Source organism: Natator depressus, chromosome 5 (genome assembly GCF_965152275.1).
Source record: "Natator depressus isolate rNatDep1 chromosome 5, rNatDep2.hap1, whole genome shotgun sequence".
Classification (NCBI taxonomy): Eukaryota; Metazoa; Chordata; order Testudines; family Cheloniidae; genus Natator; species Natator depressus.
This window is the reverse complement of record NC_134238.1, coordinates 24830144-24846316: the sequence shown is the minus strand read 5'-3', so window position 1 is coordinate 24846316 and position 16173 is coordinate 24830144. Positions and strand designations below refer to the sequence as shown.

Sequence of the window (16173 nt, the reverse complement as noted above, 5' to 3'; positions counted from 1 at the left end):
CCTAGGCAGAGGGATTACAGAATATTCAAAAAATCCTTAATGGCAACAAGGGGATTCTCTGAAGGAACCTGGGATGAGTCACTTTCTGCCACTTCCAAGTTTACTTCCCACGTGAGTCACCACAACAAATATCTAAAGCCACTAGCAGTGCACCCTGGCTCATTTTGCATGTCTTCTAACCCACTCACATTGAGTCACATACCAATATTAAACAATACATGACAAAATCAGGCAAGAATAAAACTTATTTCCCATCCCCAAATTAAAACAAAAAGCGTTTTCCCCTCAATGTGCCTGATTAAAAACAGACCATCAGTTTCTGTTTTGTGTGCACGCACAGACATGATAGCATTTGTAGGTCTATTTGATGCCAAGAGTTCTTCTGATTTACTTTCCTATACTATAGGGAATATTGTGAAATTATTTTATATTGTTGATTTGCGTAATAAAGCTCAGCAACATTCATTGGTAAGAAGTTTCAAAATTTTTGAAGAATCATTTGGGTTGGCAAGGACCTCTAGTGGGTCACAAGATTTCCACTTAAGAGCTTTTAGCCACTTCATACACTGAAATGACATGTAATGTTTCTGGGTTGTTTTGTTTTAAACAGGAAGTCCGTAAAGTGAATGAGGGTATCAAGTATAATCACCCTTTGAGAAAATGCGTTGATACAATATTGAAAAAGGTAATTAATGAATTCTACAGTTTTAGAGATTCTTGCTCTTTTGTAAGTTCCTGAACATATCAAAATCTGACTTTTTAGCCCTTTTAAGACTCTTGTCCAATGTGAGAATTTCTTTTCTCGCAGTTTATTTTGTTTCAATAAATGAAAACCTTTTGAAAGCTGTTATTCTTAAAAGCTCAGTTGAATACCAGCTGTCCTAATTATGTTGTTATGAAATGTGAAATTATTAAATTGGGATTCTGTTTATAGTATTAGGACTTCTTCTAGAATATGGAAAGCAAGCACAGAGCATTTTTGAACATAATGTAACTTTTAAAAAAGATTTTCATCTTGATGATCTGCTGACCTAACACTTGAGTTATAATTTATAATTTCTTCTTATGAGAGTCAACCTCTCAATGCAATCACATCTGTGTAGTATGGTGTATATAATTGCTTGTCTTCTATAAATTTAGTTTGAGCTATTCTTTGGTGGTTGATATATAGTTTTTTCCATATCTAGCACTAAAATTACATTGTAAAGGATAACTGAAAAATAAATATTCTTTCTGCTTCTATGTACTGTATCCTATTCTGAATTTATTCATACAAACTTGAATAAAATACATTTTTCTTTAACAAGATATGTCTTTTTTTATATTCTTCGATTGTGATCATTTACATACAGGGAAATGCAGACTCCACTTTTATAAGTGAATCCTTTGCAGTATCGGAGGGGAAAGAAATTGAATATTTTAAGTGAAATGCATTTCAGTTGCATCTACTCTCCAAAAAAAAATATTTTAAGACTTCAATAAAAGACCATATCCTACTGGTAATGTATGCTCTGCTTCCATAAATGAAGTATTCAATTATTTTCCTTTTCCTACCAGTGTCCTACTGAATACCAGGAAAGAATGGGTAGGAATATGGATGACTATGAAGATTTTGATGACAGGCAAAACAACTATCCAAGTGAGAAAAGTCTGGTCAAACTTCACAAACAGGTAACTCGATAAGTTTCTGTTGCAACATCACTTCTCTTGCTAACTTATTCATTTAAGACCATTGTTTGTTCTTAAATAGTTGACAAATAAACTGAGATCCTTAATTTTCATGATTTTTTTTTTATTCTGCTCATAAAACTGTACCTGTTTGTTCTGTTTCTGAAAGTGGAACAAAACATGTATTAATGTATGAAATTCAAAAGGAATATCTATAGGAATAAAAATTGCTTATCCTATGATATGTTGTAGCATGTTTTAAATAGATGTGATGAGGCATAGCACTATATGTGCTCTAATGAAGAATCTCAAACAGAAATCGTAGTGAAAGCACAAGAAACTCATTGGGGAGGTTTCAGAGTAACAGCCGTGTTAGTCTGTATTCACAAAAAGAAAAGGAGTACTTGTGGCACCTTAGAGACTAACCAATTTATCTGAGCATGAGCTTTCATGAGCTACAGCTCACTTCATCGGATGCATGCATCCGAAGAAGTGAGCTGTAGCTCATGAAAGCTCATGCTCAAATAAATTGGTTAGTCTCTAAGGTGCCACAAGTACTCCTTTTCTTATTGGGGAGATAAAGAAATAAAATGGTGGGGGAAAGAAATGCTCAGTTTTGAAATACTCCTTTCACGTCTCTTTTTATAAATAGAATTAAATACACACGATCAAAAAATAGGCAGAAGTCATCTTTGTACCTGTTACTCCTTTTTAACTTTAGCAGCTAGTCAAAGTTCAGGGCCTTGTAAGTTGTTCTAGTTGGGAGTAGAAATTGATGATTGAATCTTATTCAGTGCAATCTTGTCTGTTTACAGGGAATGTACAAAGTTCTGCTTCTCCAAATGCAAAAGAAACTAAAAGCAAAAGTAGTAATTTCTTAGTTAACAGGCCTAAACCTCTTTCAGTCAGGACTCCTGACTCAGAACCTCTTTCTAGGCTTTTCCCAGGGTCACATCTTTTCCTAGGGCTTACAGACTGGTGCTTGGCTTTCTTGCTCTCCTTCTGAGGATATGTGTACATTGCAACTGGGAGGTGTGATTGTAACATATGTAGGCATGCCACAAGCAGAGCTCCACCCAGGACCCATACATGAGTAGCTATCCCGTGGTGCCACAACTACACTGTTGTTGTTACTCAAGGTCGCTTTGATTTAACTAGATGAAAGCTAGCTTGGGTATGCATACATCTGCTACAGTCACACCTCCCATTTGCATTATAGATGTACTCTAAGTCCCGCTTAGGCCAAATCTACATTACAGAGTTCATTTGACACAAGTTACATTGGCATACTGTTGCCAGCTTTTGTATATCACTTGGGTGCATGTACACTTGGCTGTTGGTGTCGTCACTGTGCATTCTCGCACCAAATGGTTGCATCAATGGAAAATGTGGGTATCCCAGCATTCCCTGCACCGCCATCTGGTTCAATGCTTTGTTAAACATTTTTGCAGTGCTTTGTGGGATAGCAGCAATTTACCCAGGGATTTCTGAGAACTAAAGGTCAAGTTCCCATCCCATAATGCTTGTTCTATCTCATAACTTTTGCACTGTTTTTTAAAATTCCCACAGTCCTACGTGCTGCTTTTCGGTCTCTGCCATCTGCCTGACAGAAGCATGGACCCTGTAGAGCACAGCAAAATTTAAATGACCATTGCTAATACAGGATGCGCTATTCTCCTTTGTGGAACTTGAATGAGTATTACTACAAGTGGGGATGTGATGAGGAAAAAGAGATGAGGAATATCACAATAACTGGATGTTGGGCACAGTGAATAAAAATGTCAGGTTACTGCTGGCATTCATGGACTAGTTCCACGCTGTGGTTTGCCACTTCTGGGCCTGAGAAACGAGCAGTGATTGGTGGAATCACACTGTAATGCAGGTTTGGGATGATGAGCAGTGGCTGCAGAACTTCTAGATGCGAAAGGCCACGTTCCTGGATCTGTGTGCTGAGTTTGCTTCAGACTTCGAGTGCAGGACACCAGAATGAGATCTGCATTGACAGTGGAGAAGCAAGTGGCCATCAAGTTCTGTGGGTTTGCAATGCCAGATTGCTGTCAGTCAGTGACCAATCAGTTTGGAGTTGGAAAATCCACAGTGCGGGCTGTTGTCATCCAAGTTTGCAAGGCCACTAAGCATTTCCTGCTGCATAGGACTGTAACTATTGGCAATATGCAGCAAATCAGAGTGGATTTGCAGCAATAGGGCACATATCCCTGTTCTGGCATCACCTCACCTTGCTAGTAGATACATAGAAAAGCATCTCTTTCTGTTTGTTGTTACGAAAGTGCTAGTGGATCACGGCCGACACTTCACTGATATCAGCATGGGCTGGTCAGGGAAGTTGCATGAAACTCGCATCTTTAAGAACACAGGACTTTTCCAAAAGCTATAAGAAGGGGCATTCTTTCTTGACCAGCACATTACCATTGGCAGTACTTAAATGCTTGTAGTGATTCTGAGGGACCCAGCATATTCCTTGTGCCCCGACTCATGAAGTCATACACTGGCTACCTAGACATCACCAAAGAAAGATTCACCACTAGCTCAGCAGGATGACTGTTTAATGTGCTTTTGGTAGATTGAAGTGTTGCTGGTCTTGTTTACTCACTAGCTTGGGTATCAGTGAGGCAAAAATACCCATCATCATAGCTGCATGTTGTTGTGTACTGCCTGATATCTGAGAGGCAAAGGAAAAAAGGCTGCCGGAAGGGTGGAGGGGTGAGGTGGACTGGTTGTCTGCTGAATTTGAATAGCCAGACACAATGGCTATTAGAAATGCCAGCCATGTAGTCAGCTCAGGGAGGCTTTAAAAGTCTATTTTAGCAGTCAGCCACACCAGTATTATGTGATGCTTTTATGAACTAGTGTGCCTTTGAGCGTATGGTGAGTTACTGACTCCCATTATGAATTCTGTAATGTAGCATAGAACCTTATTATGTGCAAAGAAACAGGAAACAAAATTAAAGTGCAAAAACAAAAGGTAAACACATTTTATCAGCACTGTAACAGGGTAACCAGTACTGTAAAAATCCAAATAAACAATAAACGTTTACATTTACATATTAAGAATGTATGTTTGTCATGTTACGAAATATGTAGTGCATCGTGGCTGATCTTGTGGTTTTCACACGTTGCTATATGTATGGTTACGATTCTCCTCGTTTTGCCTCTGGCATGGAGTGGTAGTGGTAAGGGTTCATACCATGCTGCAATCTGTTATGAGGTGTGTGGAGGGTGGGGGAGAGAGGTAGGGGTGTGTGTGTGTGTAGAGTAGTGACCAGGGATTAGAAAGGCTGCTGAGTCTGGGGTCTTTGGACATGTAGATTGATAATGCTCTGCAACATTTGAGTTGCTTAGCAAACCCTTGATATCCTGGTGCACTTCTCAATGCACCTTTCAGACCTTTTGCCTCTCTTGAAGCAACTGATCTCTTCATTCTTGGTCCTTCACCATGGCCTATGGCCCCTTCCAACCCCTTTGTTCATTGCCAGTAGCCGTAGAGGACTGGAGGGATCTCACAGAACATATCCTCCTAGTCCACTTCTTTCTCCTCTTGATAAGGTCAGATGTTCAGCGGGCGTGGAGGGAGCACCTCTCAAGCCACCACACCAGAGGGCTTTTGATTAGATCAGGTACCTTTTAAGATTTACAGTCACAACAGAAAGGGAAAGATAAGTCTCAACATTCCCTTACATTATTCCTCTAAATACCTTTAAAAAGAAATGCCAATTGTCACTGTAGTTTTGGAGTGCCTTATTACAGCACCACTCTGTAGGTCAAACCATAGTGAGCAGGCCCTGGTCTACCATGAAAGGAAGAGGGTGTACTGTTGCATAGAATGTTTTAGATGCTATAGAGGGAAAGTGTGGTGAATATTGTCAATATCTTCGCAGGCAGTGGTGATTTTGTCTCTCTGTGTATTGGTCACCCCCAGAAGGGAGATATCAGCCAATCTTCAACTGGTGTTCTGAAACCAGCCCAGGCCCATATGCTGCTAGCCTATTTACTGTAATGGTGGCAGTGTAACTCATTGCAGAGTGGTGTGGGAAAGTGTCCTATTGCAGGGGAAGAAACAAACTACAATGCCTTGAAATGTTTGGGAGACTATTCCAGAGTATCTCCATGAAAGTTTCATCAAGATCACTCAAGGATAAAAGGGACATTCTTGTTCAGATAACCAAAGTATTCCATGTGGTCCCCTGTCCAGCCCAACAAACCAAAGAATGGAAGTGCGGACACCACCTCTGCCTTGTTCTTTTACCTCTCTGAGCGCAGGACAGTGATTGGATGTGGATTGTGTATTTAGACTATTATGTTACTTATTAGTAAAATGTTAGAGAATAATTTTTTTTCTAACATATTACAAGTAAGCCATCAAAAGTCAATGTTTGTTCTTTATACTTGCAGATGGGATGGGCACCATTTTTAAACGGGGAAGAAGGGCAGGTGGGCAGCCAAGGGAGGAAGGGAGATGAGATTTTTGGGAAATGAAAAGGTAAAAAATTCTTACAAGGCATAGTGTATGTTCATGGTTACCAGGGCTCACCTGCACTCACCAGGTGGGGCTGGCTTGAGTTCAGTGGAGTTTGATAACTCCTGACTCACCTCATGGTTTCAGTCCCCCTCCTCATCGCTGCCACCATCCCTCCACCTCACCATGTGCCTTGGGGGTCACTGTCTCAGGGTCCCACAAAGTATCCAGTCATAGGCAGGAGGCTAGTGGGCTCCCCTCCAAGTATGGCATGTTCTTCATCTTAGAAGAAGCAGGTCTGTGGAAGTACCAGATTTGTTGTTTGCATCCCTTGCCTTCTGGTTTGCCTACTGGAGTTTCTTCACTTTCCCATGACACCACTTCCATCCACGTTCTGCCCCCATTTCAGCATCTCCTGTGCAATCTGCACATAGATGTCTATATTTCTTTGGCTGTTTCTTAGCTGTGTTTGCACAGTCTCTTCTCACATGCTGAGATGCTCTGTGAATTCTTTCCTGCTTCAGGCAGGAGTTCATCTGCCTATATGCAGATAGTCTATATGCATGCTTGGAGCCAGCAGGATCAGATGCTTGCAAAAATGAGCTAGTGGGTGTGCTCATCAAGCTAGTCAGTCAGGAAAAATCATTTCAGAAAGACTGTAGGGGCTTTAAAGGGGGGGGAATGTGGCTTCCGGTCTCTCTAACCTTGGGCAGTGGAGTTCAAAATTGTGACAGGATTGGCCACTGTTGCAGCAGTAGGGGGCATCGTGGGACAACTGCTGGAGGACTATTTGGGTCAATACAGTTGATGCAGTATCTACACTCACAGTGCATTGACCTAAGTAGGTCAACCAGGCCTCTGCATTGCTCGGGGAGGTGGTGATGTTATTGAGTTGCTGTAATGGGGTGCATATGGTTGCAGAAGACAAATACAGGGAGTCCTTGGACTTAGGACACACAACGCAATTCTGAGGAATGAATTAAGTTGAAACCGCTTTCCCATAGGAATCAATGGTATGAAGAGGGGATTGATTCCTGAACCAAGGCTTGACACGCTGTTTTCACCACAATAACCCAGTTTTTTGTATTAAATGAATTATAGATGACTAATGTTGCAATATCAATGTATTTACTGTACACTGTATTTTGTAAACAGAATTCAAGTAAACATATAAACTCGCATATGCTGCTCAGAATGCCGGCAACACAGGCCCCGAAAGCCAGGGAGAACGGCACACTTGCTAAGCCTCCGCCAATCAGTGTTCAAGCTTTCTGATTGGCTCCCGGCCCTGGGCTCAGCCAATCAAAAATAAGCAGCAACAACTACCCAGCAACAAGCTACCCTGCTGCCTCAAAGCCAATCAGAAGTGACCCCTTGCAGCTCCATGCCCGTATAACACAACCAGGGAGTGATTTCAAGTGAACTTTATGCAAATCGAGCATCATAAGGGCAAAATGGGCAGTCAATTGAAAAGCAGCGTAAGTGGCGTCCGATGTAAGTCGGGCGTCGTAAGTCCGTGGACTCCTTGTATAAGAGTAGAGACATGCACAACTAGGTCAATGCAAGTTGACTTAGATCAACTTAACTTTTTAGTGTAGTCCAGATCTCAGTTTCTTATCTACCCTTCTCCAGCTAGTCTTTTCCACACCCACAGACAGACCTGGTCAAAACAACACCCATTAGAACCCTCTGCCCACATGATCCTAGTTTCAGGGCAGACTCTTTTAGGCCTTGTTTTAGGTGTGGCCTCTTAACTATCTCTTACAGCTCTCTTATGTTCACACCCATTCAGCTCCAAATTGGTTTTAACTCAACCCTTAACACAGTTTAACTCAGCTCAAAATACACCTATATGAGGTGGTGAGCAGTCAGTGTGGAGTTTAACAATTTTCTCCTATTTCTTGGAGCAAGCATTCTGTAACTGAAACTTTGGGGTTTGTTTACTATAGGTAATTTATTCAGTTCAGAGACACCGTCGTACGCAGGTGCAGTGGCGAATTCTTTTAGAACAAGCATTCTACTTGGAGGATGTGGCGAAAAATGAAACCAGTACAACTCGTCAGTTTGTTCATACTTTTCAGTTCCAAGAACCTGAAAACAGAATTACCCGATATTTCTATACACCAGCTGTTGGTAGGTGTTGTCATACAAATGTTGAGTACCTAAATGACTATAGCTCATGCTTTCCTGTAGAGAGCATGGCATTTTTTCTCCTGTGTGAGTAATATTCATGTATAGTAGTAGCAATAGGCAAATATACATCCCTTTGTGCTCGTGTGATGGAATAGACACGCTCCCTCCCCCAGTTGCCAAAAAGCAGTTGTATTTCTAATAATAAACTTAATATGAAGGCAAATTAAGAGCACTTAGATACAACATAATGGCCACCTCCACAGAAATTCCAAAAGATTTTTCCTGGACACTATAGGAACAAAAACAATTTGCAACATTAGCAAGCAACACAACTAGAAAATTATCCAGCAATAATTCATTCAGTGCAGGTCATCCTGCCTTCCATAATCCGTAACACCTTAGAGAGGGCTGCCTTCAGCTCTCCATACCTTTAAGTTGGCCCAGTACCATTGCTGTGACTCTTCCACCGTCCCCTCCTAGAAGAGTTGAGGGTATGAGGAAAAGATGTTGTTTTCTCACTGTACCAGACAGTTGGAGCCCCAGCCCCATTCTGCTCCTTCTTTAGGAGATGCCTTCTCGTAATCCAGTTTCCATTTCCAGTTTATCAGGGAACTAACCCACTATAGAATGATGCATTGTGAACCTGCCAAAGTGCAACAACATTAATTTAATAACCTAACCTACTCTCTAGGTCCCTGAGCTGTGGAGAGAGAGGCAAAAAACCCCATACCAGGCCAATCTGGAAATTTGGGGAAAATGTCTTCCTACTGTCAAAAAGGTGACTAGCATGATGCCCACAACAAGGGGCAAAAACCCAGTCTTACTCTTATTCCAAAGGGAGGAGCTGCTGCTCCTAGATGAAGAATAGTTCCTCAAGCAAGAGGAAGGGTTAATAAGCCCTCCCCTTGGGTGACAGGAGCCAATAGTCTTATTTGGCAGCATTCTGATCAGCCAGTCAGCTAAGGAGCACCTCCCATTTCACCTCTCCAAGCCCATGAGGAGGAGAAGAGAAGAAAGGTGGAGTGCACTGCAGTCATTAAAGGAACCCAAGGTTTTCTTTCCTTTGTTGGCCCAGACAGAGGCTCCCCAAGTCTGGGGCTGTGAGTTGTGGGAAGCACTGGCTAAACTAGCAAAGACATGAGTTATAATTATGCTAACATATATTGAAGCATACATCTTTTGCACAGAGAGTATCTTCACAGTTGAATATTTAATATTCAACCCTCTTAATTGAAAAACTGAAAATCAGTCATTGCTCCAAATATACTGTCTAATTCCTATAAGCAATGTAAACCACAGAATCTTTGTTTTTGTTTGTTTTTTGGATGGAGTAGTTCTTCCTGTTACCAGCCCAATTAGAAGTTTATACATGTATGCATACTTTATTTTTAAACATGAAATTGCCTTTTTCTATATATTTGTTGCATTGTTTCAGAAATAATAATTTAGGCCTGAGACAAAGTTACAGGCATCACAAAATCAATGAGTTCTTCTTAGATTACTATCTCCACAGATTCCACTCTTAGTGCAAATATGCTTGAGATAGGATTCTTTTCAGCTAGCCATGTCAGTTGGCACCGTGCCTTAACAATACTATTTTGAAAATTTCCATCTCTTCCTATTTCTTATATAAATTGTATTAATCTGCTATTTATTGGGATTTTTTCCAGAATGGTACTGGGAATGTCTCCTTCGACCATGGTTTTACAGAATTCTTGCTATTGTTTTGGCCACATTCTCTGTAATTGTTGTGTGGTCAGAGTGCACGTTTTTCAGCACTAAACCTGTTCTGTCCTTGTTTGCTGTCTTCATACAACTGGCAGAAAGAACGTACAACTATATTTACATAGAGGTCAGTTTGGAATGTTCATTTAATAATCTTATTGTACAGATTTTAGTTCCTACAGTAATGAAAGAGACCAAGTTTATTAAACTTAGCCCTTGTAATCTATTATCTATGAAAAATTAACCTCTGACTACTGAACGACAGAAGCTCTCTAAGCTACCCAGGTACTAAGACTAATTTGGTGGCAGTGTCTCCTCTTCTGTGCACCACTCTATTATAAACAGTGGAGTCTGACCCAATTCAGTCATCTGCAGGAACATAAAACTGGAGTAACTTGATCTAGTTATGTAGACATAGGTTGTTGGCATGGTATATGGGACTCCTCATTCTCTTATCATTTGGGCTAGTTTCTTTTTCAGGGTTCTCATGTGTGCAATATTTGCTCTGAATATACCAAACGGCAAGTCCATAGTCTTAGGAGCTGTGAATTACTTGAGAGACATACCTTGTAGGAACTGAGCCCAACATATGCAGACAAAAATACATGAACTTTAAAATGCCTATTAGAGGGTCCTGTATAAGTCAAGGAAGAGCTTCCAAGCTACTTATGGTAGTGTAGTATTAATCTATTTCTTTGTTTGTTCAACTCATCACCATTGTCTAATTGTAGTTACCCAATTTAACTGCAACTATATCAGTAAATGCAGCCTATAACATGCTTTATTTTACACTGTGGAAATAGGAAAGGAGGGTAGCCCTTTTAAATCCTTCTTAGCTGTTTGAAAATACACTTCATACTTTTGCAACTTAGTGGAGCTAACATGTTTGTTTTTCAAAAATATTATTTCATTGCTGTATTTATTTAAGTACATCTTGTATGCAGTACATTGACAGCATTGTATATAGGCCTGTATAGGCTAAATTTATGCATTAGTTATGTTGTAATTCCATGACACAATAGAAATAAACAATTTTGCCCTGAAGTCTTTTGTTGCTATAGGCTAGTATTGCAGGAGTTATTCTGATATAATTATAAATTTGAAAGAAATAGTAAAAAATGAATATTTTGTTTCTAGATGGCTTGCTTCCTTACCATCTTCTTCTTAAGTATCTGTGTTTACTCAACTGTCTTCAGGATTCGTGTATTTAATTATTATTATTTAGCTTCACACCATCAGACTGATGCATACAGTCTCCTTTTCAGTGGCATGTAAGTACACCATATATTTTGTGGGTGTGTATATATAGATAGATTGTTTCTGGGACTGCCTCTTTTTAAATAATAAATTTAATTTTAAATCAATAGTGTTTCAGATATAACCCTTGATGATCAGATAGGTGTAATTTATTCAGCATTTCATCTTTTAAAAGCCACTTCATATCTAGTTGTGATATTATTCTTTAGATTTTATTTTATTAAGGGGGGAAATTGCTTAAAAGCTGCTAACTATTAAATTTATACAGGTTATTCTGCCGTTTAACTCCACCATTGTGTCTGAATTTCTTGGGTTTGACTCACATGGATTCATCCATCTCTCACAAAAACACTCAGGCAACTGCATATACATCAGTAAGTATAGAGAGAATTTATCTTGATGCAATATAGCTTAACAGTCAGAAAAACAATTATGAAATGAAATGTTTACTGTAAAAACATAGTTCTTCATCTTGTTGCTTACTCAGTATTAAAGCAGGATAGAATTAATAACTCCTGAGAGAATTCTGTGCCAAAAAAAAAAAAATCTGTGCCCAATATTTTAAAGTTCTACATATTTTGTTTGTCAATAAATGTGGAGATACCCTGCACATGGATTTGGTGGTGAGACTGCACCCAGCCCTGACACAGCACAGGAGCTGGCCCTCCCCAGAAACACCCCGGGGCCCTGTGCCACACACACCAAGATAGCAAGCAAGAGGGACAGAGTCATGCATGCATGCCCAGCCCTGGCCCCCAATTTTGGTGTGGGACAGGCAGGCTCAGCCCAGCAGGATCCAAGTGAGGAAGGGCATAGGGTGAGGGGATCCAGGTGTGGAGTGAGAGGGTTCTGTGTGGGGCAGTCTGGGTGAGGGCAGTTTGGTGGGGGTTCCGGGTGCGTGGGGGAATCTGGATGCACAGGGATTCATTGGGGGTTTCCAAGTGCAGGGGGAATGGGACTTTGCAGGGGGTCCAGGTGAAGGTGGTTGGGGTTCAGCGGGGGGGTGGGGTCTGGGTGTGTGTGACTTACCGGGGTGGCCTGGGTGCTGGGGGAATGGGGCTTGGTGGGTTGGGGGTCTGGGTGCAGCTGATTGGGGCTTAGTGTGCTGGGGATCCTGGTATAGAGGGTTCGTCAGGATGGTTCAGGGGCAGGGCGTACCCTGCGGTGATTTACCTCTCCACTAGCTGCTTTAGGCACCCAAAATGATGCATCCACACAGCTGGGCAGAGGCGTATGACCAGTTTTACAGCTTCCCTGTCAGAAGTCATTTTTTCTGCAGGGAAGCAAAGAAATCTGTGGGGAACATGAATTCTGTGCACATGCAGTGGCACAGAATTCCCCCAGGAGTAATAGAAACTGTTCTCCGGACTTATTCATTGGGCAAGGTCAAGATACTCATTGTCCCTTCTTATCATTATCACTGGCAGGCTTGTACTCAGTTTGACTCTCTGAACAGTGTGTGCTGTGCTGAGCTAAATGAGTGCAACTTACTTGTAACTTCCAAGTGATATTTGTTTTTGCACGTGGACTCCAAATTTGTAGATATCAGTAGCAAACATAAGTTGAGAATGAAGATAGTAAATCTGGTTTTTGTTAAGCAATCAGTGGTTTGACACTGGTAGAATTATCATTTTGGTGGTAGACTATAATCTTGTGGGCGTAGTTTATTTATTGATTTAGATTGAAGACAAGATTTCTAACCATGGCTGTATGTGCCCTAAAATAATGAATCATACAATAAATACAATTAAATCTCAGCTGCATTAAAATCAGTTGCACAGTAGGGCTGTCTGTTAATCACAGTTAACTCATGCGATTAACTCAAAAAAAAATTACTGTGATTAAAAAAAATTAATTGCAATTAATCGCACTGTTAAACAATAGAATACCAATTGAAATTTATTCAATATTTTTGGATTTTTTCTACGTTTTCAAATGTATTGATTTCTGTTACAACACAGAAGAAAAAGTGTATGGTGCTCACTTTATATTATTTTTATTACAAATATTTGCACGGTAAAAATGATAAAAGAAATAATATTTTTTCAATTCACCTCATACAAGTACACTTTCACGATAGAGATTGCACTATAGTAACTTACAAATGTAGATTTTTTTTTGTTACATAACTGCACTCAAAAACAAAACAATGTAAAACTTCAGAGCCTACAAGTCCACTCAATCCTACTTCTTGTTCAGCCAATCGCTAAGAGAAACAAGTTTGTTCACATTTACAGAGATACTGCTGGCTACAAAAGTGCCATGCGAACACCTGTTCTCAATTTCAGGTGACATCATAAATAAGAAGCAGGCAGCATTATCTCCTGCAAATTGTAATCAAACTTGTTTGTCTGAGCGATTGGCTGAAGTAGGACTGAGTGGACTTGTAGGCGCTAAAGTTTTACATTGTTTTATTTATGAATGCGGTTATTTTTTTGTACATAATTCTACATTTTTAAGTTCAACTTTCATGATAAAGAGATTGCACTACAGTACTTGTATTACAGGGGTGGGCAAACTTTTTGGCCCGAGGGCCGCATCGGGGTGCGAAACTTTATGGAGGGCCGGGTAAGGAAGGCTGTGCTTCCCCAAACAGCCTGGTCCCTGCCCCCCTCAGAACTCCCCATCCATCCAACCCCTCTTGCTCCTTGTTCCCTGTCCGCCCCTTCCCGGGACCCCTGCCCCTAACCGCCCCCCCGGGACTCCACCCCCTATCTAAGCCCCCTGTCCCATGCCCCCACCCCCCAGAACCTCTGCCCTATCCAACCACCCCCTGACTCCCCCCCCCTCCCCCGAACCTCTGCCCCATCCAACCGCCCCTTCCCGGGACCCCCTGCCCCTTATCCAACCCCCCAGCCCCCTTACCATGCTGCTCAAAGCAGCATGTATGGCAGCCGCACCACCCAGCCAGAGCTAGACACGCTGCCGCCCAGAGTGCTGCCCACGCGGCGGTGGGGCAGTGAAGGGGGGCAGTGGGGGAGGGCCCAGGGGCGAGCCTCCCCGGCCGGGAGCTCAGGGACCGGGCAGGACAGTCCCGTGGGCCGGATGTGGAAATAGAGTTATGTAGATATTTAGAGAATGGATAACTTCTTGTATTGTGACTGGGTCCTATGGGTGAGAAGGTGGTAAATTCTAGACAGAAACAAAAAGAATGGATGCAACTGTCTTATCTTTGTACTAATCAATATTTTTCTCTTCAGATAATGGGCTCCATGAGAGTGTTGTCCTTCATTGCAGATGGGTTTTATATATATTATCCCATGCTGGTTGTCATTCTCTGTATTGCCACTTACTTCAGGTGAGTAATTGGCAGATCTGTAATCCTTTGCATTTATAATTTACTTAGCACTGATTTCAAAATGTAAGACAGTCTTTCTCTGCTCCTCCCCCCCCCCCCCCCCCGCAGCATCATGTTAACTCAAACTATTAAAAATGAGACTGTAAGTCAGTTTAGCATTTTAGAATCTGCAGCTTTTAGATAGGAATACATTTTTTTAAATTCCTAAAAAGCTGAATGATTCAATAAAATGTTGAACGATTCGCCAGAGCTCAGCAGTCTGAAAGTGCAAAAGTTACATTAAAAAGTTTTTCACACCATGAATAAACTATTAAATCTACTTAAAAACAAGCAGATATTCTCTCTGAGAAAAGAACAACAGTTGTCACCATGGAGAGAACACAAAGATGGTTTCAGGCCTCCTGATTCCAGGGTCAGACCATTCCCCAATAAAAGTTAGAGCAGCCTTCTCATGTGGTTGCCCATGACTCCATGAGGCTGTATTAGCAGCCAGAGGTCACTGTGGCATAAGGATACCTGGGACATGACTCCTGCACTGGAAGCCAGAAGTGAGTTTACATAGGCTCCTCTATAGTAACTCATCCTCCATTACTTGTCATCTACACAGAGGGGAAATCCTCAGTGTTTTTACAGTAGTATCGAAGATCTGACACAGCAGCTATAATTTTGGTACTTGTGAGATTACTGCAAGCAGGTGCATTTCTTCTTTTAAGTTACTTGCAGTAGTGATAGGAGGGAACGCTTCTAATAAATTGTAAGCATGCTTCCATTCTGCTGTATTTCTGATTTAACATAATTGAAAGGACTTTTGTGGGCTGATGCATGCCTTTCATTCACAATCTCAGTCTAAGTACCTCCTTAGTGCTCTGAATTTTCATCTTGCTTGCTCAGCAAAATAAATGATGTCCTTTTTAAAATGTAAGTTGCCAGTATGGTAAGCTCTTCTCCCTGCATTTTGGGGATAGCTAGCTTTGCATGCTGCAGTGCAGTTTGTCTCAACTTTATTTTTATGAATTAAAACTTTTTTCTTTTATCCTTTTTGTTTTTGCCAGCTTAGGAACTCGTTGTTTGAATCTGCTGGGGTTCCAGCAGTTCATGGGAGACAATGAAATGACCTCTGACTTCATTGATGAAGGAAAGGAGTTAATCAGAAGAGGTAATATGGGTAAAATCAATGTATCTAAAATTTTGTGATAAAACTGAATATTGTTTATGGCTTTTTAGTACTTAGTCCCAAAATCTAAAATTGCAAGGATCATTTTATAAACTAAATGTCATATTGGTTTAAATCCCACACCTCTCACAATTTGCACACTATAGGGCTTCATCAGTACCTGAAAGAGAGTCTAAGGAAACCTTAGATGCTGCAGGAACCGGTGTTTGTGATTCAGTAGGCCGTAGTCTTCTCTTGGAATCCATACTGAACTAATGCCTCAAGTTGGTGGTAAGGGGTAGTGTAGAAGTGAAGTTTTTCACATGAGATCCCAGTTTGTGATACCCTTTGGGGTATTTCAGGGCCCCTGTGATTCTTAATTAGTTAAGATTTATAAAGCTGAAATCCTCAGCTGGAAGGTGCTATAGTAATGTGTAATCAGTTTTTAATAAGTTACATAAAGAC

The 16173-nt window shown here is 41.0% G+C and overlaps 1 protein-coding gene across 1 annotated transcript in view; it reads left to right on the top strand.

The window, feature by feature from the left end:
- LMBRD2 (LMBR1 domain containing 2) overlaps positions 1–16173 on the top strand; it is a 56980-nt gene that overhangs the window by 27636 nt on the left and 13171 nt on the right. The window contains exons 7-14 of the mRNA XM_074952477.1: positions 611–685; positions 1558–1671; positions 8092–8275; positions 9946–10127; positions 11138–11271; positions 11526–11631; positions 14458–14555; positions 15608–15711. Coding sequence (XP_074808578.1) covers positions 611–685; positions 1558–1671; positions 8092–8275; positions 9946–10127; positions 11138–11271; positions 11526–11631; positions 14458–14555; positions 15608–15711 — 997 coding nt within the window. The remainder of the gene's footprint in view (positions 1–610; positions 686–1557; positions 1672–8091; positions 8276–9945; positions 10128–11137; positions 11272–11525; positions 11632–14457; positions 14556–15607; positions 15712–16173) is intronic.